The sequence below is a fragment of the Athene noctua genome, chromosome 11 (assembly GCF_965140245.1).
Source record: "Athene noctua chromosome 11, bAthNoc1.hap1.1, whole genome shotgun sequence".
NCBI classification, from domain to species: Eukaryota; Metazoa; Chordata; class Aves; order Strigiformes; family Strigidae; genus Athene; species Athene noctua.
Genome location: NC_134047.1, coordinates 987258 through 1011110, shown reverse-complemented (window position 1 = coordinate 1011110; position 23853 = coordinate 987258). Strand labels below are relative to the sequence as shown.

The following is a 23853-nucleotide window of genomic DNA, read 5'->3' as shown; positions in this document are numbered from 1 at the left end:
TAAGTAGGCTACAGAAATTCAATATACTGCTGCTTGTAACCTGTTAAACGAGGCCATAACACAGAACGGACACAACAGCTGATTTATAAGGGAATAAGAAGGCACAGATCGTTGTTTCTTTAGAAGCTCAAATCGAGGATGATCACGCAGTGAACGTACCCAGAGGACGCAGGGCCCAGCACTACCAGCACCAACACCGCTCTCTGTGCCGGTGCCTCCACCTCCCTTGTATCCTCCACCCCCCCCGCACGTCCTCTTCCCCCGGGGGTACCGCCACAACCTCAGTTCCCACCTGGGCGGCTCCGTCTGCTGGGTGCACTCTCCCTCCTCCAGGATATCCCCCAGCTCCTGCAGACACGTCACCAGCTTGAGGACCAGCAGCAGTTCCAATGGCTCATTCACACGCCATCCCCATGGCACAAGCTCCTCCTTTGGAGAATCGTAGAGTCACCGAGTTTGGAAAAAACCATTAAGATCATCGAGTCCAACCGATAACCCAACCCTGCCAAGTCCACCACTAAACCATGTCCCTCAGCGCCACATCTACCCGTGGATGGTAGCTTGGGCAGCCTGTTCCAATGCCTGACAACCCTTCCGGTGGAGAAATGTTCCCCAGTAGCTTATCTAAACCTCCCCTGGTGCAACTGGAGGCCGCTGCTTCTCCTGTCGCTTGTGACTTGGGAAAAGACACCAACGCCCACCTTGCCACAACCTCCTTTCGGGTAGCTGTGGAGGGCGATGAGGCCTCCCCGCAGCCTCCTCCTCTCCAGGCTAAACGCCCCCAGTTCCCTCAGCCGCTCCGCACAGGACTTGTTCTCTAGACCCTTCACCACCTTCCTTGCTCTGCTCTGGACGCGCTCCGGCCCCTCAGGGTCTGTCTGGAGGCGAGGGGCCCAAAACTGAACACGGTATTCGAGGAGCGGCCTCACCAGAGCCGAGACAGGGGCACCGTCGCTCCCCTGGTCCTGCTGCCATTTCTGACACAAGCAGGGTGCCTTTGGCCTCCCTTATCTCGGGAGGAGTTTGACAGAGAAGAACGAGACGTAAAGAGGAGTGGGGGTTTGGCTCAGTGAAGTTGGGCTGGTTTTCACGTCTGTGTTTCGATGGGCTGTCGGACGGCAGTTACACTCGAGTGCATCTGACATCAGCAGAAATGACAGAGTGTTTTCTCCAACAGACGTTCTGGGTGCAGGCGGTAAACATGCAAAACCAAAAGAAGGCAAATGTCATCCTAAAACTTTCCCTAAGACTTGTAGGAAGAATTCTACACTGGTTTTGCTTAAATAGCATGTCCACCTTTGCATCTGCAAGCAGTATGCATTTTCTCATTCTGGCTATGTTTTGTTTCTTTTGTCTTTCTGTAATAAAGGTCAAGCTGTAATTGCGATAACGGTCAAATTTATTTTAACAGGGAAAAGAAAAAGTCCAGACTACATGAGTTCACAGCTGGTTCAGGAAGGGATGGAATATAAAGAAGAGTCCGAAGGAGCGTTCGTTTTCCAGGTAACTGCTTTACCTGTCCGTAACGGAGGAGCAGGCTGGCTAGAGGGATCTCCGCTGCCCCTCTCCAGGTGGATGGGGTGATTCCAGGGATTAGCAGGGAGAGGGTTCCGTATGCAGGTTGCGAGCTCAGCTACGGCAGAGATGACAGTTGACCGAGAGTTACAGTTTGGCAGCAGTGGCTGAGGAGCAGGTGTCTCTTTCACTAAAGCTTCTCTGCAGCGACACCCTTCAGCTCCTGACAGCCCTGAGGAGGCCAGAACCTGAAGAGGTCCAGTGCCGGGATTTTCTGCGTCTCCCTGTTCTGGGTGTAACCGTTACCTCAAAGCACCTGGGAGGAGAGATGGGAGAGAAATTGCCTTCATCTCCTCTTTGGTTTCTCTCCTGTGGGTACACGGGGAGGTGTTAACCTGGACTGCACACTGGTGGCTTTCCGAGGGATTCCTGGGCATTGATGGATTTTCTTAGGAACTCAAAGTTCAGACTTGTTTGTGAGGAAATCTTAAATGGGTGAAGGACTTTGAGAGGAGGAATGATGCTAACGAACATATGCGGGATAATGTGAAATGGTTCTTTAAAACATCGTGAAAGAGAAATTTGTGAAGGAAAAACTCGGGGTAGCTGATGTTTCCCGTCCCCAGAATTCCCTTGGGCAGGACTCTGAAGAGCTCTCCCCTACTAGTGCCGTCAGCATCTCTCGTGGAGTAACGGCGTTGAGTCCTATCACTAGAGGCTGACTTCAGATGCTTTTAGAAATTATTTTTCCTGCAGTGCAGCCACTACCCTTGGCTAGAGCCAGAGGTATGTGAAAATTTTGCTAGGACCTCTGGGCTAGAAGTGTGGGTTAAATGCTCCTGTGTGTCAGATCGCAGTACCCGTGTTTGGCATCCTGTACAAATTGCCCAACAAGTAGTGACATGGTGGCACATGGGATAGAAGCCCGTGGAAATAGAGGTTCCCTTCCTCTGTGTGTTTGCACTAACAAAGCAGCGGCTGTTCTGCCTTCTCAGCAGAAACTTTCACACCTTGGCAAGTTCTTCAGTTTGCAGTGGTAGTGTGTCAGCAGCTGAAAGAAGCTTTGGCATAAATAAGCACATGGAGAGTCAAAAAGCAAAAGAAAGTGGGAGGAAATAAATGGGGAGAGTGACTGCTTAGAATTAACTTTATTTTGTTGTGTGCTGTGTTTTCTATTAAGGTCCAAGTCTGCACCTAGAAGTTCACCCACCTAGTGTGAGGGAAGATCACGTCCTTCCTGCCCCTGCTCCTGACTTTCTGTTGGATTCTGACCCGGCTGAGCTTATCATTATTTTATTTTTAGTAATACAATTTAGTAACATGATTATTGTATGTAAAAATTATTAAGACATGATTTCAAACAATAAAAAACATAGGACAGAAAGAGACCTGGCTTGGTGTGTCGTTAATTGGGTGTGTTGGATATTACAAGCTGTGTCAGGTCCCTGGAAATGAACTGGGTTGGTCAATAGAGCAGACAGCTCACTTCTGTGTTTTCTGTCCTGTATTGTGTGAATCAGAAAGCTCAAGAAATTAAAGATAAGAAAAACTCAGGAAAGGTACAAAGAGGCAATGGTTACTAAAGACATACACCTAAGAAAATACGCCACAGGTTAGTTGCAGGAGTGTTTGTCCAGGAAACAGCAGCAGGTTGCTGACAAACTCGGGGTGCAGCGAGTAGATTCCCTCTCCATGGTTTAAGGCTTCTCAGTCCTTGGAATGAGACCTGAGAGGGCTCTGTGGGTTTTCTCCTCCTCCAGCTCCAAAGCGAGCTCTTTACCACCCAAAGTGGGCTCTTCATCCCGTCATCGTAACGTCGCTGCCACACAGCTTTGAAGAAGGAAGGATTGGGGGGGACAGTGAATGAAGGTGATTTTTTGGGGAGGGGGGGGCGTGTGGGGGGGTGGCAGGCAGAGGGTTGGTGCTGAGGAGAAGAGCTGCTTTTCTCTATCAGTCTTGCCCCCTTGGAACCACCAACCCCCCCAGAGCCCCCCAAAATCCATGGGGATGCCCAAAAACCCCTTGAGGCCACCCAAAATAGTGGGGAACACCTCAAGTTCCCCTAGGATACCCCTCAACCGCTTGGGACCCCTAAGCCCCTCTGGGACCAACAAAACCTCCCCAGCAACCCCCCAAAATTGGGAGGACCCCTCCTTAGCCCCCCCAAGACCCTCAGTTCCCCACTTGGAACTCCCCCAATGTCCCCTGCAGGGCTCTGGGGAAGGTCCCGGTTATGTCACCCCTTTTCCTGCACCCCCGGTTCCCCCACTGGCACACCCAAACCCCTCCTCCACATCCCTACTGTCCCCTGCAGGAGCTTGGGGGGTCCCAGCACTGTCACCCCCCCACACCCCCCAGTTTCCCCCCACACTGTGTCCCTGCTGTCCCCACACCCCCTGCAGGTGGTGGTGGGGGTGCAGGGACAAGGGTGTGGCATTGGTGGGATCCCCCTCAAACTCTCGAGGACACCTGGGAAGGGAGAAGTGCATCCCAAGCCCCCCGCAACCACTCCCCTCAGGTTTGGGGAGCCTGTGGTCACCCGTGTCCCCTCCCCCACCCCCCAGGAAGGGAACCACACCGGGCTGACAAGGAAAGTCACCAACGGCCTCCACTGGTACATCAACGGCATTGTCCAGGATGGGGGACACACGGACACCCCGGGGGGGCCATGGGGGCACCCCACACACCGCTCAGGGTCTCCTTACGTCCCCAAATTGTCACCCTGGGCATGGGAGGGGACACGGGGACACCAAGGTGGCTCTTGGGGACATCCCCATCCATGAGCTGTCCCCTACGTTGATGCCCCATGACGCTGAGGGACCCCAAGGTGGCTCTTAGTGATGCCCCTGTCCTCAGGGTGTCCCCCACATTGACACCCCATGACTTTGAAGGGACACAAGAGACCCCAAGCTGGCTCTTGGGGACGTCCCCATCCCTGGGCTGCACCCCACTTTGATGCCCCACAACTGGGAGGGGACCAGGGTGGCCGCAGGGTGTCTGTGGTGACGTCTCCATCCCTGGAGTGTCCCCAGCGTTGACGCCTGTCACCTTACAGGGTAATCTGGCAGAAAATAAACCCCCTTGCGTCTCAGTTTATCCTCAGGTGTCAGAGGGGCTGGGGGCGGCTACGTTTAGATTCTGAGTGATACCAACTTGTCACTGCTCTCGTCACCTGCTCCATCCAGCCTCCACCCTCCCGTGTGACTCTGGGCTTGGGTTTCCCTCCTCAAGCACCTCGACTCAGCCCTGACACCCCCTGGAAAGGGTGTTGGGACAAGGGACGATCCCAAACTCCCCCCTGAGGATTCACCTCAGAACAACCGCTCCCCGCTTCAGAATATCCTGTGGCAGACTCAGTCACAAGAGAGAAAATATCTTTTTATTTCATACGGCAAGTGCGGGGCCCCGGAGGCACAGCGGTCCGGGCAGTGACCACGAGTCGGCACCTGCAAGGGCAGAGTCAGAAAGCTCTGGTGAGTCCCTGGCGGCAGGAAGGGGCAGGGCTGTGCTGCCTCTCTGGGAACACCCTGTGTGAGGGATTGCTGACGCCCCGAGCAGAGCTGCTGCTGGCGCTGCCTGCGGGGCGGCTCTGGCGCCTCGTCCCCCGGGCAGTGCCCCTCGAGCCCCGAGCGCGCGCAGAGACGCGCAGGGCCCCTGTGCCACCCGCAGGGCTCGGCCGGGAGCCCCCGGGCCCCGCCAGGGAGTTATGGCCAGAGCCCGCGCAGCGCCGGGGCCCCTCGCCAGCGCCTGGGGCTGACGGAGAGCAGTGTGGGGAGGGGGGAAAGATGGGCAGCAGAGCCCGGCACGCACCTGGGCTGCCCGACCTCTGCCCCTGCCGGCGGCTCTGTGCTGGTCCGTCCCCACAAGAACCTTCCCTCCTCCTCCTCTTCTTTTCCGGGCAGCCGTCGCTCTCCTCTCCCCAGGCCGCTCTTCTCTTCCGGCTCCTCTTCTCCTGGTCCTGGGCAGAGCCTGAAAATCTTTCCACCCCACAGTGGGATTAGATAGAGAAAGCCACAGCCCGCGGGAGTCAGTGCTGATTTTAACCAAAGCCAGCTCATTTTACCTTCGTTCCTCGGAAAGCCTGGCCAGTAGTTCTGGGCGCCCCAGGGACTCTGCCGTGCTCTCGGGGGTGGATGGAGGCAAAGCTGGCCGTGCCTAAACCAGAAATGTCACAGTTGGCATGTGGCAAGGAGTGACCTGGGGCGGTAAGGGACTCTTGCTAAATTGGTCCCTCAGCTCTCCCGAGGAGATGCCTGGGGCTGGTTTGCATCAGCCACAGTTCACACAGTCCCCCTGCTGACCCACAAACAGCCCTGAGGAAGCTCTGACAAAATAGGGCCTGAGCAAACCCCCCTGAAGTTGACAACTCCTCTTCTCTACCTTTCTGTGGGCCTTTAGCTGATCAAACACCTGCCGAGTGCACTTGAGACACCACCGTGCCGATTTCCCTTGCTATGTATCATCCCCAGGGGCGGAGGAATAACCCAAACCCACACCAGCTCTACTGCCAGGCCGAGGCACAGCAGCGACTTGGCCTCATCAGAAACTCCCCTCCTACCCCAGACACGCTGTCACCGTGTTGGGGGAGCTGACGTACCTCTCCCCTTTCACTGTCCACCACTGTATCTCCCCCAGCTCCTGTGAGGACACCGAGCAGAGAGGGGGGTGCATGCAGCAAAGCTTCTGCCCGACGCTCGGTGTCCACTTTGCCTGCAGGGACACTTTGCTCTTCCAAATGCAGATCTAGAAAGCAAAAGCAGGTGCAACATGGTGACTTCTTGGAAGCAAACAGAGCTAAAGCAACACCCACCCAAAGCCCTACACTTCTGTGGTCAGCCCTCCGATGGCCTGTCTGCAGGCTTCAGCTCATGCTGCAGAGGAAAACGTTCATCTTTGGAGAGCAGTGGCCAAAGAGAGGCCACAGGACAAGCGGGGCTCAGAGGACAACACTCGATGCCTGTTCCTGTCAGAAGGAACACAGAGGTTTCTGGTGCCCCAAGCCCCAGCCGGTGCCAACCCCCAGTCCCCCCTCTCACCTCTGAAACTCTCCAGGGGGGCTGCCAGCTCCTGGTCTGCTGGGCTGGAAAGGCTGCCCGCTTCCTCCTCAAAGAGCTCCCTGCAGTTCTCCACCAGAAACTCCACCAGCACGTTCACCTGCACGCATCAAACCGTCGGTCTCCACCCCGCTGCCTGACAAGGGGCCAAGCACCTTTGCCACCCCTGCCCCCTGCTCCTGCCCAGAGGCTGTGGCTGTGGGGCTGCTCCTCCAGGCAGCCACCCTGACAGCATTTGCTGGCGGGAGGAGGCCGGCAGAGCCCTCTGCGCAGCCAAGCGCTGGTGGGCTGGGAAGGCTTCCCTGGTGGGTGGGGACGCGCACCTTGTGTGTCACCTCCAGCACGGCCTCCAGCGGGAGCTGGTCCGCGTTGGCTGGGCTCAGCAGGTTCGGCCCAACGCAGACGGCCAGGTTGCTGCAGCCCATCCTGCTGGTGGCTGCGTGGTGGCCGATGTGCCGGAGGAGGGACAGCAGCCTCTTCAGGAGGAGGAGGTTGGCTGCGGGCAACTTCTCGGCCACCCTGGGGGAAGGGGAACACGGCGCTACTAAAGCAGATGCTGCCCACAGCGTCCCCCAGAGTCGCCCGAGGCTGGTGGGAGCCAGCGCAGCTTTCCAGGTGCTCTGGGCCAGCGGTCAGGGCTCCTGCTCAACAGGCAGGCTGCTGCCCACACTCACGCTCTCAGCTCCCAGATCTTCTCCTCCCTGCTGGCCTTCTGCATCGCCGCCATCCAGTCCTCGTAGAGCTCGGTCACGAGGAGCTTGCAGGGGATGCTCCGGAGAAATTCCTGCAAGGCCCAGGCCTCCAGGTGAGCCTTTGAACACTGGGGGCCAGCCGGGAGCTCCTCCAGCCGCAGGGCAGAAGCGCTCACCTTCAGGATGGCGGCCAGCAGCAGCGCGGGCTGGCTTCCCATGTCGACGTCTGCGCCGTGGTCCAGGGCCTCCCGCAGCTCTCGAAGCGCTGTCCCGCTGGCGGCTCTGCGGAATATCCCCTCCGTCGATGGTCCCTCCTGCTGCAGCACGGCCAGCAGCTCCTGTGGGAGAGGCAGGAGGACAGTTGTGTGGCCGAGGAGCTGCCTTCCAGCAGCGCAGGCTAGAGCACTGCCCAGAGCTGGCTCCGTGCTGGGGGTGAAGAGCCCAGTGCCCCATCCCCAGAGCTCCCGGGGACACCTGCTGGCCCTCCGGAGCCTGCAGAGGGAGGGCTGGGGACCCTCTGGCCAGGCTGGCTGACCTGGATGGGCTGGGGCAGCGTGCCATCCTCCCCGCAGAGGGCTGCCAGGGGCTGCCCAAAGAGCGCCCTGCTGCAGCCGGAGCCCGCCTGCCGTGGCGTCGGGGCAGTGGCCGGGCTCCGCCACAGAGCAAAGGGCCAGGGCAGCCCCCTCCTCCTCCTCCTGCTGCTGCTGGTTCCTCCTGCTGCAAAGGAAAAGAGAGCAAGAGCCTGTCAGAGGATGCTGCTGGGCCAGCGCTCCCAGAGCCTGCCCTGCCCTGCCCTGCCCTGCCTGCAGCACGGTGCTGAGCAGTGCGGCAGGACGGGCAGGGACCGGCAGCTGGAACCGCAGCTCCGGCTCAACAGCTCCGGCTCGGGGGCTCCTGAGAGCCGGCGTGTCCCCAGGACAGCCTGGCCCAGCCCTGGCTTTGTCCTCCTCCAGGCTGTGGGCAGCAGCAGAGGCCCCGTGTCCCCACAGAACCACATCCAGCGGCCACTGCCCGGTGCTGCCCTTTCTCCTCCAGCTGACGTCTTTCCTCAGGCTGCCCAACCTGCATGGGGACACTCAAGGCACAAGTGAGCACAGCCCAGCCACTTGCAGGAGGGGCCTTTCTTTCCCAAACTCACCTGGTGAGCGGCAAAGTCCTCCCTCACTGCTCGACGGGGCCATCGGAGGCCCTTTCCTGACATCAGCCTGCAAGAACCCGGCACCAGCAGCCTGAGCGTGGCAGAGCGGGGACCCTCTGATCTCCCCGGCCCTCTGCTCCTTGTGGCAGGTTTCCTCCCAGTGCCACCAGCCAGGATATGCCGGCATTTCTGGTGGCTCCTCAACCTTCCCCACTCCCGGAATTGCACCAAGGCACCCTCCCAAGCTCCCCCCACTAGCACGCCCATCCCTGCCCCCCGGCACAGCCTGAGGGCAAAGGCAGCCGTTCTCACCTCTGCCTGGCTCTCCACCAGCTTCTCCAGGCTCCTGGTGCTGAACGGCCTCCACTGGGCAAGAGAGAAGCAGAGGCAGAAGGTGAGCAGCCATGCCTGTGCTGCTGGGCTGCAGGAGCAGTGCTGGGGACAGTGCCCGTGCCAGAGAGACACTCACGGCATGGCGGCGGCTCCGCTCCTTCTCCAGGAGCTTGAGTGACGGGACGAGGGTCACTCGGGGCTTCTTGCTTCCGTCGGGTGTCCTGTGCACCGGGAAGGGACAGGGAGAGAGCTGGGTGAGCCCCAAGCCGCCTCTTCTCTCTCGTCAGGCAGCTCTCCCCGAGAGCCGCCCGCAGCCGCAGGGACACCTCTCCCCAGCTGGGAAGCTGTGTTCCCCATCTGGCTGTGCCTGCAGCACCCCCCAGCTTACCCCAGCAGTGTGTGCACCCACAGCTCCTTCAGCGCCCGGGAGCTGCAGCAAGAGGAGAAACGGCGTCAGGCCCCGCTGCCCCCCAGCCCGTGGGCAGAGGCGGGCGCCTGCACAGCCCTGCCCCGTGGGGAAGGACACAGGGGCAGGACGAAGCCCCGTGGGGCGGGACAGAGCCGCTGCCCAAGCCCTGGTCCCTCTGTGCTGCCAGAGCAGCTGCTTTGGCCCTTCCCTTCTGGGGACCAAAAGCGACCAGGGGATGCAGGACGTGGAAACGCCCCCCATCCCTCCCTGCCGGCGTGCTGCCCGCTCCCTGCCCAGGCTCTGCACGGAGGGCAGAGGCCCTTCACAGGAACCTCTCCTGCCCGGCCGGGGGACGTGGCACCGCGACTCACCCGAAAGTGGCAGTGCAGGAGCCCCTGGGCCAGAGGAAGAGGAGGGAGCTCCTCTCCTCGCGGCTGCCGACACCCTCCGCCTCTTCCTCCCACGCCGCCTCCTTCCCGTCGCTCAGCACCCACAGCTGGTCCAGGGCCAGGCGGAGCTGTGGGCGCAGGGTGGTGCCACCTCTGCAGAGAGCGGAGGCAGGCAGTGAGCTGGAGGTGGCCTCCTTGGGGTGCCCCCCCGGGCAGAGCCCTGCTCCCCCCCTGCCCTTGGGGCGGGCATTGGTGCATCCAGCACCCAGGTCCCGGGGCCTGGGGCCAGGGTGTGCCAGCCCTTGTGCCGGGGCCAGGCGTGGGGCGACGGCAGCTGGGCTCGGAGGGTCTCACCGCAGCTTGGTGACCACCAGTTCACCCTGGAGGAGGAGAAGGCGCCTCTCGCTCCTCTTGCAGCCCCGGGTCAGCTGCACGTCTGCGCTCAGCACCGGCTCTGCGTCGGCGAGAGCGTCCCTGCGGAGCAGAGCGCGGCGGGCGTCAGAAAGGCCGCTGCTGCGGGGCGTGGCCGTGCCCCCCCGTCCCCGAGCCGCGGGGGGAGCCCACCTGGAGCCGCAGCAGCCGTTGGCCTGGCCCATCCTGCCCGGGACAGGAGGACCCTCGCTGTGCACCGAGGACGCGGCCCAGCCGGGGACAGCGAGGACGGGAAGCGGGTTGCCGGAGCCCGGTCAGCGCCGCTCGGCCAGACCCTGCCTCCTCCCAGCGCCGCTCCGGGCCAGCACAGCTCCGTGCTGCCGGCGCTGGGGCCGGTGGCTCCAACGGACCAACGGCCAGACCCCGACGGACAGCTAACGAACAGTGGGCGGGGCTCTGGGGATGGGCCCGCCCACCAGAAGGCCACGCCCCCAGCACTGCCTGCCCTCGGCCAGCAGGAATCACCCAGCCGGGCACCACAGCCCCTGCGGGGAGTTCACCGCCCCCTGCCCTCCGCAGCCCTCTGCCGCCAGGGCCTTCCCAAACCTCGGACGCCGCAGAACAGAACGGCTCCGGGCAGCAGCACACGTGTGGGGGTGGCAGAGCCCCTCTGGTTCCAGCCGCGGGCACGCAGGGATGTGCGGCCACCTCAGGAGGGAGAGAGGCCACCGACCCTAGAGGTGAGTGTTGAGCTGGGGACATCACGATGTCCCCAAAAAATGGGGCGGGGACCCCCTGAGGTTTTGGGGACACGGGGGGACACTCGCAGCGTCTTTGGCCTGGCAGGAGCCCACGCAGGCCTCGGGGATCTCCCTGTAGCAGAGCTGCTGCTCCGCCCAGAGCTCGTGGGCACGGCGGGGTCCCCTCCAGCAAGGGCCCCTCCTTCTCCTGCCCTGGGGGCACCAAAAGGGGGGATAAGGTCACCAGGGGCACGGGGAGCCCGATAAATCTCGACACCCCAACTGTGCTACAGACCCCGCCCCCAGAGCTCCCTGAGTGCCCACAGACAAGGGAGTTTTGTGGTGAAATTGGTGGATTTGGGACAAAAATTTTTGGGATGAAGTTGGAAGATTTGGGGCATGGCAGGAATTTTGGAGAGAAACTGAGAGATTTGGGGAACATGGGGTTTGGGATGAAACTGAGGGATCTGGGCCATGGTGGAGTTTGGGGTGAAAAGGGGCAATTGCAGGTATGGCGGATTTGGGGTGAAATGGGGGAATTTGGGTTACAGGGGGGGAAAAAGGGATTTTGCATACAGGGATGTTTTGGGGTCAAACTGGGGGTTTGGGGATGAAACTGGCGGGGTTTGGGGGTGCTGGAGTAATTTATGGCGTCGAACTGGGGGATTCTCTGGATCCAAGAGGGGTTTTGGGGAGAATGTGGGAGATTTGGCAGTCAAACTAGAACATTTTGGGGTAAAACGGGGAATTTGGTGTCCAAGAAAGATTTTAGAGTGAAACTGGAAGGCTCTTGGGGTTGCTAGAACAGATTTTGGAGTCACACTATGCGGTTTTGACTTTCAAGATAGATTTTGGGGATGAAATGTAAGAGTTTTGAGGGTGCTGAGGCTGATTTGGGGGCAAAGTGGGAACACCGGTTCAAAGTGGGAAATTTGGGGCGCAAAAATGGTTTTGGGGGTCAGTGGAGAAATATTGGGGCAAAACTGTGGTTCTGGGGATTACACACAGATCTGGGGACCAAGGGCCATTTTGGGGTGAAAAGGGGGGGGGCGGTGGGATCCGGGGAACTCACCGTGCAGCACCCAGGTGAGGGTGGCCCCAGTGATGGTGGAGGCGCCGTCCCCCGCCCCCACGGCGTCCCAGCACTGGTACTGGAGGGGGTCGGGGCTGACGCTCTCGGGGTACCCCTGGGGCAGCAGCACCTGCCGGGGGGGAGACAGGTACCCCTGGGACCCCCAGGAATCCCAAATCCCCCCTGCAACCCACCCAAACTGCATTGCCACGGCCAGGTCCCTCCAAAACACCCTCAGCGCCCCCCCCTCCCCCCAACCTCATTAGTGTTTGTCCCCCCCCAGATCCTATTGGCCCCCACTTCTCCACTTTACCCCCCAAGATGCCAGATATCTCCCCGGGACCCTACCAGCCCACCCCCAGGACTCCACTGAGTGCCGTTAGCCTCCCCAATATATCCCCAGGACCCCAATATCCTCCACAAGATCCACCCAAGGACCCCAGTGACCGCCCTCTGGACAATTCTTGCACCCCATTACTGTCTCCAGGACCCCAATATCTCCCCCAGAAACTGCCCCCAGGAGCCCATTAGACACCGCCCCCCCGGACACTAATAACACCCTCAACTCCCCCATGACCCCAATTAACACCCCCTGAGCACCAAGACCCTCCTCCAGACCCCAATGCCTCCCCCAAGACACCCCCAGGACCCCAGTAAACCTCCCAAACCCCTCCAGAACATCCCCCTTCCCGCCCCACCCCGACTCCATTACGCTCCCTCTAGGACCCAAATACCCCTCCCCCAGGACCCCGATAACCCCCACAACTCCCACAGAACCCCAACAGCAAGCTCAGTGCTTCAGCAGCAACAGCCTGGGACGACTTCAGATAGGAATGGCTTCTGCATTCACATTCCTGAGTAGCTTGTTGGGCTACCAACACCAACACTCTGTAGCATGATGTCCCTTCAGTAAGCTGATGAGATTCAAAGATAAAGGAAAAAAACAAAACCACAAACAACTAAAAAACCCCCTTCAACCACCGTTTGTTTAAAACCATCCATCTGAAACCTGTCTTCAGCAACCCTGGAGGAAAAAACAACAAAACTAAGCAAATATGGCATTACTTATATATTTACTGTCATTTTGCCTTAAACCAAAGCATTTACTCCTGAATTACAATCTTCTCAAACTCAACAGATGAGTACATCTCACCAGTTTTGGCTGTGTGCAGCCCCTTTGAATACAACAGTAGAAATGCACATTCAGAGTTCTCCAAAATTAAAACATTCTCAAACCCCTCTAGAGCAGAACAAACCCCCTGCAAAATTCTAAAGAGACTTCTAAGATTTCATTTACTGCTCCTAGCAGTAAGTACATTGCTGATGCCCGCAGATTTATTCCTTGTCTGTCACAGCTTAATTGCTTGAATCCAGCATCAGGAAAGGAAGGAAAACTCATGTTTTACAAGACCTTCCAGAACACCCTCCTGGAACCTAGTTGTCTGACAGGCCCTCACGAATACAACAAACCTTCAAGTCGATGCGCAAGCTGTGATGATCAGTGTCTTGAAAACAGTTTCTTCAGTTAATTTGAAGAAAACGACTTCCTAACTTTCAAGGTTGCCAGTTTCTTCCCATACTCCATCAGAGACATTTTAAATTAAGAACTTTTGTGCTAGACTGAACTCAAGTTCTTGTGCATGTGGAGAAAATAATTCCTTGCTGAAGTTTTAGATTATGGAAAATATTTTCCAAAGTGATAGACTTCTGAAAAATAAAGGCTTTCAAGCAACTGTCTCAAAACAGTAACAGCAAGCTGCTAATGGAATTTCAGTTAGAATTTGTGTCTGAATCTTTAGTTTGCATTATGTAAAGCACTAGAATTGTGAAGTGCTTGCTTGTGGGAAAGGCTGGCTTCAGTTGCCAAAATTAATGAAAGGCAACATCTATCCTCAACATAACAGCAGAGCTAGGAGCGCATAAAGCAAGCACCAGATACGGGAGGAATACCTAGGAGCAGAATAAGTGGTTGAAGAAGAGGGTTACAGTTGGATCAGATTAATCACACTGTTCTCTGCCCAGATTTTTTTTTTTTCTTTTTCAAAGAGAACTGAAAGATCCCAAACACACCAAAACTCCTTCTGTTCTTAAGACATGAAGTAATTAGGATTTATTTGCCAATAGGATTGCGAAATTAGTTCTCAAGAACTACCAGTCATTAACTAGCCTTATATAATAATGATGTGCTTTTGAGCCTTATAGGCTGTTTTGAAAGAAATCATAAAAAACAAGTATTAAGTTAGTGGAATAATTTTTAATTTTTTTTTTTTTTTTTTTTTTTTTTTTTTAACTGTGCTTTTCCAGGAAGAAGCACATCTTCACCGTAGTAATACAAAACCCTTTGGGAAACATATTGGCCATGTGGCCAAACAAAACTGGCTCTTGAGCAAGTTTGAATACACAGTTTTGTCAGGCTCAGTCTTGTTTTCCTAGTAGAAACTCTAGAATTGCATACAGCGCTTCACAGGAGATGATGGTCTGTCTAACCAGATCTGTGATCTATACTGCAAATTTACCACAAGGGAACAACAAAATAGATTCTAATGATTAGAAACAAATCATCTTTACCTGTGGGCTAGCTCCAGCTCTTTCACAGCATTAAGCATCTCCTTCAGATTGCTTTTTACATCTTTCAGGACACAGGTAGCTAGTCTTCGTAGCACTGAAGCCGTATGATACGTAAGGACTGCATCCCCTGGCGCTACGTGCCTGGCCTGTAAATAAAAAGCAAGTTGTGAAGATGTGCCGCAGTGTGATACAGGGGTATGCTGAAGCGCCATACAGAGAGTGAGCACCATTATTTCAATCCAAGACTACTGAATTTAGAGACACAAACATGCATCAACTCACAGTAATTTCACTCTGTGATAGATGATGTTTTATGTTCGTACCTTTAACAAAGTTTGTTTGCATTCCTGTAATTTCCCACATTTGAAGAGTGCCCAGGCCAAATACAGTAAAACTTCAGCATTTTGATACTTACAGAACTTTCGGAGGCAGTGTTCATATTGAAATGAAAAAAAAAAAAAAAAAAAAGAGGAAAAAAAAATCAAAACAAGAGGTGATAATCGTTACTTATTTAACCTAACTCCAGTAAGCGTTTCTATTCCTAAAAAGCATTACTGCTAATATGCCCTTTGCTTTTTAAAGTGTGTCATGCTACATAGATGCCTCCTTTTCACTGATCAGAAAAGTCTTTCTGCTGGTCTGTAGCAAGTACCTGATTTTCCTGGAAACTGACAGCAGTCCAGGAGGCTCTCTAGGTCTTAAAATACAATAGAATCGTTACAATAGGTGGTACTTGCAAAGTAAGTCCAACAAGCACGACTTATTTTAAGTGCACTCAATTATTCTCCGCTATATGATATGAAATCTATTTTCTTTATTCATACAAGATATTTTATAAATTGAAGCATATTTAATGTAGTAATTCCATGTATCTGATGCAATTAATTAAAAAAAAATCCACACCTTTCAGATAACTCAGCAACATATTGGTTTTGTCCACCTAGCTGAATAACCTGGCATGCCAAGGGCTATCTAGTTGTTCTGGAGTGTAAAGGAAGACTCGTTACTAGAGGTTTTGTGGGTCTAGAATCAAAGCTTCAGTTACAAATCTTGTATCCTTTCCAGTAACAAGCACCTTTTGTTTGACATACTCTTTTCTCAAGGAATCATTCACCCTTTCTAAACCTCCAAAATAGTAAGAAATACAAAGTCATTTTTATTTCCAGCTCAGTACAGGAACTGCCCAAACTGTAATGCTTGGATCCACTACTCTTGGATCACACTGTTGTGAGCGCCCAATTTTCACTCATCTTTAGAGTCAAAGTTTTTGTATTTAGCTTATGTCTGCCTTGGGTGGGTATGCTTTGTGGTAGAGTACAGTAGAATAACTGTTGTGGCTGTAGTAAGCTAGACTATTCAGTTCATCTCCCTTTGAGTCCAGTGCCATGTGTCTCAGACTGTGGCTTGTGCTGCCTGCATAGCACAACCCAGGGAACAATACAACACCGCAGGAAATAAACACATTTCTGCTAACAGCTGTAGTGAAATATACAGGCAGATGAGTACAACGTTTTTCTGACAAATCAAAAGGTGAAAATGATACCCAGCTTCCCACTGTAATTCAAACACAACAGGATAAATGTGATTGTGTGACCAAAGCTTTTTAACAGGAGTTCACTGGCGGATAGGGACTACTGAGGTCTTGATCAGCCAAGAAAGGCCCCGTATCTCTTCCTTGTGACCATCACAAAAAGCTTCAAGATTCCTTTGAGATAAGTATTTCTGAGCCTCAGTGTGGACCCACTCTCAATGAATTTTGTTCTTAGCTTCTGTCCTGTTCAGCGTACGCTTTTGTTTCAGCTTACTTGTATGCCTTTCATCCACTAATTGAGGGAATTTGGTTAGAATAGGTTGACATTTGGAAGTTAGCTTGCTTGAGCAGGTTGAACTAGATGACCTCAACCAATTTCTTCAACATGAATTACCTTGTGATACTAACTTTGGTGAAAGAAATCATGGCACATCTTTTCAGACAGCTCCGATTATTACTTATGCAGTCATTTGCAAGAACAAAAACTGTTGCTATTAAAAAAATCTCAGCAACAAATTGCATTTACTTTCTTCAGTAACATCTGAATGTAAATCACATACAGTTAACTATGCTGACTGAAACCTCTCTCACTGAAAATTAATTCTGAGACCAAAATTCTAACCCAATGAAGTTTTAACTCTGCTAACTAAAAAAAAAAAAAAAAAAAAAAAAAAGGAAAAAAAGTGTACAAATGCTAGTTGCTTTGTTACCCCTTACCCACATTTGGCAGTTTGGTTTTAAATCGAGACTTGACAGCTAACAGCATGCTAGAAACAGACCTAACTTGTTAAAATATTATTCAGAAACTTTCACAGCTGCTATGACAGCAGCGAAACACCCAGAAGTCATCTAACCCAACATATTGTTTAGTTCAATTTAGAGATGTTACCATCTGCACAGCACTGATGTACTGTTTCTGTTCTACGTAGATATGTGCCAGATTCAGCCACACATCACTGATATTGGCTGTTGCCTCTCTCATTTGGGTAAAAACTTCACGAGCTTCATGGAAATATCCTTTATGTGCCAAGACAGCTCCTAAGGGGAGAGTAATATTTACAGTGTAAGCTTCCAGGTTCAAGTACCATGTACTCTTACCGAAGAAAACAAAATATTGCCGGAATGAAGTTCCCCATTAAAAACTAAGGGACATAGTTGCACACGAAAGACATTCCTTCCTGTGCTCCACTACATTGCATTCAGGCCCTGCAAAAACAATTCTATACTAAAGCATGAAACATAAGAATATCATCACCTCTGAAGGAAAATTAGAGTCTAATATTCACCTATGCCATCAGCAGCATACACATTCGTTGGATCACTTCTGAGTACTTGCTTGTAGATCGCTAATGCACGGTCTTCATGATGCTTCTCCCGCAGAATGAAGTACCTCAGTTGATCCCTCATGTCTATAATGGGGTATTAAAGATCTACCCAGAAGTTTGACGGACTACAAGATGCCAAATAGGCATCGGGAAAGGCTCTGAGTAGCTAAGAGCCTGCAAAAGTTAAATAAATAAAACCACACACAGGGCAGACAGACGCCCATTACCTTTTCTCTGTCCCTTGCCGGTTGATGTAGCGTCTGGAACCAGATGTTGCCAAGAGCCAGCATGGCGTAAGTATCATTTTGTGTGGAGGGCTGTTTCAATATCCTTTCAAATTTCTTCTGTGCTGGACCCCATTCTTGTTTAGCCAGATGAAGATTGCCCATCAGAGACCAAGCATCCGGATGGTCCTAAATAAAAATTCACTGTAATTTGCAAAAGTATCATTTTCCCTTGCAAGGTTACTTTTTCAAGTATAAAACACTATTTTTCTTAAATAGAATTCTATATTTTAAAAAAGAACAACAAAACACACAGACAGCAGATTACAGTAGTTTTTTCTTCTTCCCCTAGTTTATGTGAACAAAATCAAAATGTAACAAAAGGAAAACAAAATTTGAAGGTCGCATTTCAAGTGTTTTAACTGTAAACACTTAAAGGGTTACAAACCAGATTTATCCAAAGTACTTCTTTAAACCAATCAGAAGCCTCATAAAAATTCCCTTTATCCCTAGCCATAGCTCCCAAGCGCAAGTCGCCTAAAAACAGAAATGGAAAAGAAAATTAAAATCAGGAAACAGATTAAAGTTATCTCAAACAAATAAAATATTGGCCATGCATGAATTTCAAAAGCAATCTTTTTCTTGGTCTGCCAAGGACAGCAAACATCGAGACACCTTTCATACCCTATTCACCGTGAGACACACCCTGTGAAGAGGAATGTCCATCCACAGTGGTGATACAGAAATTGTAGATTTCTGACAGTTAAAGTAATGTGAATGTTTTTCATTAGTTTCATAAGTTAAAGACGATTGGGAAACCCCAAAGAAAAGAGGATACACCCGTTACATAACTCTCTCTTATCACTTCAAACAGCTCTCCCCTCTCCACGGTCTTTAGGAAGAGTATCAGTTAGCAGGCAACAACAGAAAACAAACTGGGGAAAGGCTGTAGATGAGGCTGGGGCATGCTGTGTGCTGCAGCTTGCTGAGCGAGGGCTACCACCCTGCCTTTGCAGCAAATACCACAGGTCCGCTACTTGAGGGCAAGAGGAAAAGCAGAGTGAGGAGGAAAACCAGGATGTGCCATAGAAGCTGTGCTAACACCCTCAACAGCTCTTCTTCCCTGGAGGAGGGCCAAGGTCCAAGATAAAATGATTCTCCCAGAGGGTCTCTACTTCCACCCACACAGGCAGGGTTGCAAAGCCTGGGTGTATCAAGTGGATGGCCTTGATTGCACCCGAGGGCTGAGGTACTAAGGCTTTGTTAGGGGTGGGGCGCAAGTAAGCAAAGGCATGCAAGTCTAGATAAGCTAATTTTGCTAGAGTTTTGGAGTACAGTATGATTTACCAAGAATTAGAAGGCTTAAAGCTGAATAGTAGACTATAAGGATGATGCAGGCCTTAAAAAAAGAAGAAGGTAGAGAAATAGCATGTAGGTAACCCCCAAAACTACTCTGAAAAGAAGCAAAGACAGATAGAAGGTGACCCGAAGACACTGTCAATGGGAAGAGTTTTGGTATTAAAAGGAGGACTGTGAAACTAAAGTACCAAACGTTTCTTACAATCAGCATAATTCGGATGTTCTCTTAAAATGTTTTAATGGAGTTTTTCCACTTCATGAAGTTCAGACATCACCTCATAGATTCTGGCAAGGTTATATAGTTGGCTGTTACAGCGATAGCGTTGTAATAATGCTCATCATGTTCAGCTTCTGCTTTTGCACAATCCAGCGATGCCAAAAAGTATGTCTAAAGTATAAAAAGAAAAAAAGGAATAAAGGACTCTAGAATATTCTTCAAGGAAAACTTCTAGGTGATCAAGAAACTCAGTTCAAACTTTGAGTAGTAACACACCTTTGCTTCTCCTCGGTTTCCCAGCCTGAAGTGCAGAGAACCCACATTATTCACAATCTCTGGTGGGACGTCAGCATGTACTTCCTCTCGCAGAATGCGTGCGGCTGTACCATAGGCTGAGAGTGCACCCTTTACACAGGGAGAGAACGTGGATAAAAGAAAGAAGAGAATGAGCTCTCTGTGCTCTTGTGAGAAGCACACACATAATTTGCCAGGTGTGTATTAATAACACCTGTATATCAGTCTGTTCTAGAATTTGGGCGAGCTCAACCCATGCCTCTACGTCTTCAGGACATGGTTCCGTGACTTTCTTTAGATGACCCTGAAAAACAGCAAAAAATAATTATGCCTCTTTGCAGACGCACAAACTGTTTAAAAAAATATGAAAACAATCAAAAGAAAGAGTGAAGGTATTAACCTTAACACTAGACAGATATACCTCACTGCAAAAGAAAACATCTTAAACACCTGCACAATTTTGTCACCAAAAAAATTGCATTAGTTTCCTTCCTTCATTAATGAATTTTTCTGTAGAACATAAACCTGCTTAAAGTGTTAGAGAAGCAGAAACTATTACAGCAACATGAGCGGCAAGAAAAATGATGTCTAACACCTTTTGTATTTAGTTACCCAACACTACATTAAAACACACTGTCATTTAAAAAAAAAAGCATAACATCGTCCTTCCAGAGAAGGTAAGACAAGTGCTTTATGAAACTCACTAGCTAATTTGCTGCCTTCAGGAAAACATTAGCTAACTTACCATCTTCAGAGAATTATAACATACATGTGAGGAATTCTGCCCTTTGCACAGTGCCAAATACAAAGGCGAGGCTGGGGCTCCTCGCAGTTCCGGGACTTGCTTTAGCCACAGCCCCGTAGGAGTCTCAGTTCTGTCGAGAAGTTGTGACTCTCCACAGCTCAGAGGATCTCTCATGGCAGCCGTATCTACAGCCAAGTAACCCTGAGTTTCATGTAGCTTCAGGTACAGTCTGATTTCGAGTCTGATTTCTAAGTTCTACTGTCGGATGTAAAAGCATGATGCTGGCAGAAGCAAAGCTCACCTTTGCAATATCCCGTTTCTCCTGGTCTTCTGAAGCCGCATAAAGACATCCAAGGATTTTCAGAGTCTCACAATTGTTTGGATAGGCTTTCAGAACTTTTTCAAAGCATTGTGACGCATTCTCTTTGTCCCCTCGATAAATGTACATTTGACCCAATCCAAAAAATGGAAGTACAAAAGAAGACGAGGCAAACTGACTGGCCTGGTAATAATACTGGAAAGCTTGATCATAATCTCCCTAATGAAAAAGAAGGATCAAAGAACAGGTAGTGTTTTCACACTTAGAACTCTCATAAAACAGATTTTTAAGTGTAATCTCAACTTGAAAATGGCCCTACCTGTACATGAAAAGACTTAGCCAGCTGATAACAACCCTCTGCCTGCATTGCTTCAACTTTTGTATTATGGCAAGCATGAAGAGCCAAGTTCTGTGCTTTAGCATAGTCCTGAAAAAAAGGAAGTTAAACGAAATTTGAAAGTCTTCACTTTACTTATGGTGCAGTGATTTATTATTTAAACAAGGATAGCTGGAAAAGACAAGAAAGATTTAGCCATAGCACTGACTAAATGAATAACAGATTTAGTTTTACTGGTTACTGTTCTTTATTTCATATTTTAAAGCATGGAAGAGAAAAAAAAAAAAAAAAACAAAACGCCAAACCATCAAACCAAAAACCTAAACCACACAAAACACCACAAAACAAAAACCATTCAGGACACAAATGTGTCCTTGACTTAAGAAGTAAGTGTATCTTTTATTTTCTTGAAAAAAAGCTTACACAAAATGTAAGTCAAAACCTTTACACTTTTCCACCTAGATTAGAAGTTCCATATTAGGCATAGTGGCCAGAGAGGAACAGGACAAGGGGAGAATGAACTAGAGGCCCTAACGTGCATCCAGAGGGACACCATGGCAAAGGCGCTGACAGAAGACTTTCCACATCAACTGCCTTTGCTTTCAGGCTGCCCCTTCCTCTTCCTCCCCCTTACTAGACCTAAGATTTAAAGAAAGGCTCCTAGGGACAACCTTGCTTTCTGATACAGCTGACTCATTCTCAAACCACGGGCAGGGGAGAAGTGTACTGATACAAGAAAATGATCACCTGCTATGCAACTTATTTACTTACAGCAATTCATAGCAACTTGTAATGATTTCTGAATATTGCTTAATAATCCTGCTTGCCCTGACTGTTTTGTGGAAACTTACCAAGAACTACAATGTTCAGCAAAAATAAGAGACATGTCCTTGGAAAGCAGATGGCTTCTAGCAAGTTTAGTCTTTGAAGTGGATAGATAGCCATGTACGGGCGGTAGAAACCAATATACTGGTGGTTTTGATAAGATAGAGAGGGTAAACCAGCAGGAACCACTCTTGTTCAAGAAACTGGCTAAGAGAATCTGCACATGCTCCATGGAAAACTACAAGGTGAGGAGGACTGTGAGCCTTCCTCCAACAGACCCCCAGAGACACCCACCAGGAGGCAATGGGCTGGTGCAAACAAAACATCGGCTGCTGACACCAGCCTCTAGAACTAACCCAGCCTCACTCATGCATATGGATGTTTGTGTTACGTAACCCAATGAATATGGATATCCACACTCTATCAGTTTCTGGTAAAATGTGCTGTTGGGGTGCAAGCTTTGTGGAGAAATCCCCTTGCACCCCAGTGCCAGAGTAAACGTACCTGCTGTATAACTCTATTCCAGTTGTAGAGTCTGTTTCTGCGAATCGGGTCAAACAGAAATTCTGGGGTAAACCTGGGGAATTTGGTGGTCAAACATTGATCTGGTGACCAAGGGCCATTTTGGGGTGAAAAGGGGGGGTTTGGCATCGGGGGAACTCACCGTGCAGCACCCAGGTGAGGGTGGCCCCAGTGATGGTGGAGGCGCCGTCCCCCACCCCCACGGCGTCCCAGCACTGGTACTGGAGGGGGTCGGGGCTGACGCTCTCGGGGTACCCCTGGGGCAGCAGCACCCACTGGGGAGGGGAAAGGTACCCCTGGGACCTGCAGGAATCCCAAATGCCCCCTGCAACCCACCCAAACTGCATCTGACACCACCAGGTTCCTCCAAAACACCTTCAGCCTCCCCCCCCCAACCTCATTAGTGCCCCCGCAGATCCTACTGGCCCCCCAGTTCTCCATTTTACCCTCTAAGACCTCAAATATCTCCCCGGGACCCTACCAGCCCACCCGCAGGACTCCCCTAAACCCCCATTACCCCTCCAGGAGACCCCAGGACCCCAATATCACCCCCACCAGATCCCCCCCAGGACTCCATAAGCCCCCACTGGACCCTTCTTGCACCCCATTACTGTCCCCAGGAACCAAATATCTCCCCCAGAAACTGCCCCCAGGTGTCCATTAGACACTGCCCCCCCACACACACTAATAACCCCCTCAGCTCCCCCATGACCCCAAGAACACCCCCAAGCACCAAGACACTGCCCCAAACCCCAATACCTTCCTCAAGACACACACCCAAGACCCCAATAGCTCTCCCAGAACCCCCTCCAGGATGTCCCCAATCCTCCCACCTCGGACACCAGTATCTCCATCAAGACACCACCGAGGACCCCAATAACCCTCCCAAACCCCTCCAGCTCCCCCCCGCCCCGACTCCATTACACTCCCTCTAGGACCCCAATAACCCCCCCAGGACCTCAATAACCCCCACAACTCCCACAGAACCCCAATAACACCCCCCCCAATAATCCCCCCGGGACCACAATTACCCCTCACGGCACAGGCAGGAGTGTGGGCAGGTGCTGGGGGGAACAAGGTGCTGGAGCCCCCCGGGGGTGCCCCTGGCCCCCACAGGGCCTACTTCCTGCCACACTCTGCCAGGGCTCTATGGTCTCCGGGGAGGCGGCCTAGGCAGGAGGCCTCCAGCTCTCGATGGTCTCCCCTGAGGGATATCCCACACACAGGTTGGTTCACCCAGCAAGTGGGAACTGCTCCTTTTCAAACACTCCCTTTGTTCTGGGTGGTGACTGAATTTCTCTCCTGCAAAGGGGGCACTGTCCCCAGCAGCCCCAGCACTCGTGGTGGTGGCTCCGGCCCAGCAGTGGGTGAGTGCAGGGACTGGGCCCATTTCCCTGCAGGGGGAGTGTGGGATCCGTGGGGAAGGGGAGAGATTTGGTCTAAAAACCCCAAACTTTTTCATGGTTCTGAGTTTCTTTAAAAAAAAAAAAAGATTTGTGGTCACAGCTGGGGCTGTCCAGACGTTCTGATGTGTGACTGTGCTCGTCCTTTTACCTTGAACTCAGTGGGGTTTTGCTGTCTGTCGGGGTCTGTTGTGTCTGCGGGGTTTATCTGTCAGGTTACCCCAGGGAAAGTGAATCTTAGCCCTTTATTTGTACTTCAGGTGTGAAAGAAGTGACACGTTTAATATTCTCTGCTCTCTGTGGTGATTTGGGCTGGGGGGGTTCAATCTGATGAAACGCCTCAGAGTGGTGCTTCAGAGGGTGCCGGTCACCAGAGCCAAGAGGTGCTGATCAGGAACAGGCATTAAGCCTGAGAGGTGCGGGGAGAGATGGGGGGGGTGAGCAGGGGGGTGTGCTGGAGCCCAGCCCCT

The 23853-nt window shown here is 51.9% G+C and overlaps 1 protein-coding gene and 1 pseudogene across 1 annotated transcript; both read right to left on the bottom strand.

Moving 5' to 3' along the window:
• Window positions 1-6381: 6381 nt before the first annotated feature.
• Window positions 6382-8462, bottom strand: LOC141964747 (T-cell activation Rho GTPase-activating protein-like). The gene is made up of 7 exons (XM_074915451.1): window positions 8400-8462; window positions 7797-7883; window positions 7438-7599; window positions 7244-7353; window positions 6893-7088; window positions 6552-6669; window positions 6382-6386 (listed from the first exon to the last, which is right to left on the bottom strand). The coding sequence occupies exons 1-7, from the start codon at window positions 8460-8462 to the stop codon at window positions 6382-6384; spliced, it is 741 nt and encodes a 246-aa protein (XP_074771552.1).
• Window positions 8463-9880: 1418 nt separating this feature from the next.
• LOC141964746 (RNA polymerase-associated protein CTR9 homolog) lies at window positions 9881-22421 on the bottom strand (annotated as a pseudogene).
• Between the last annotated feature and the right edge of the window lie 1432 nt (window positions 22422-23853).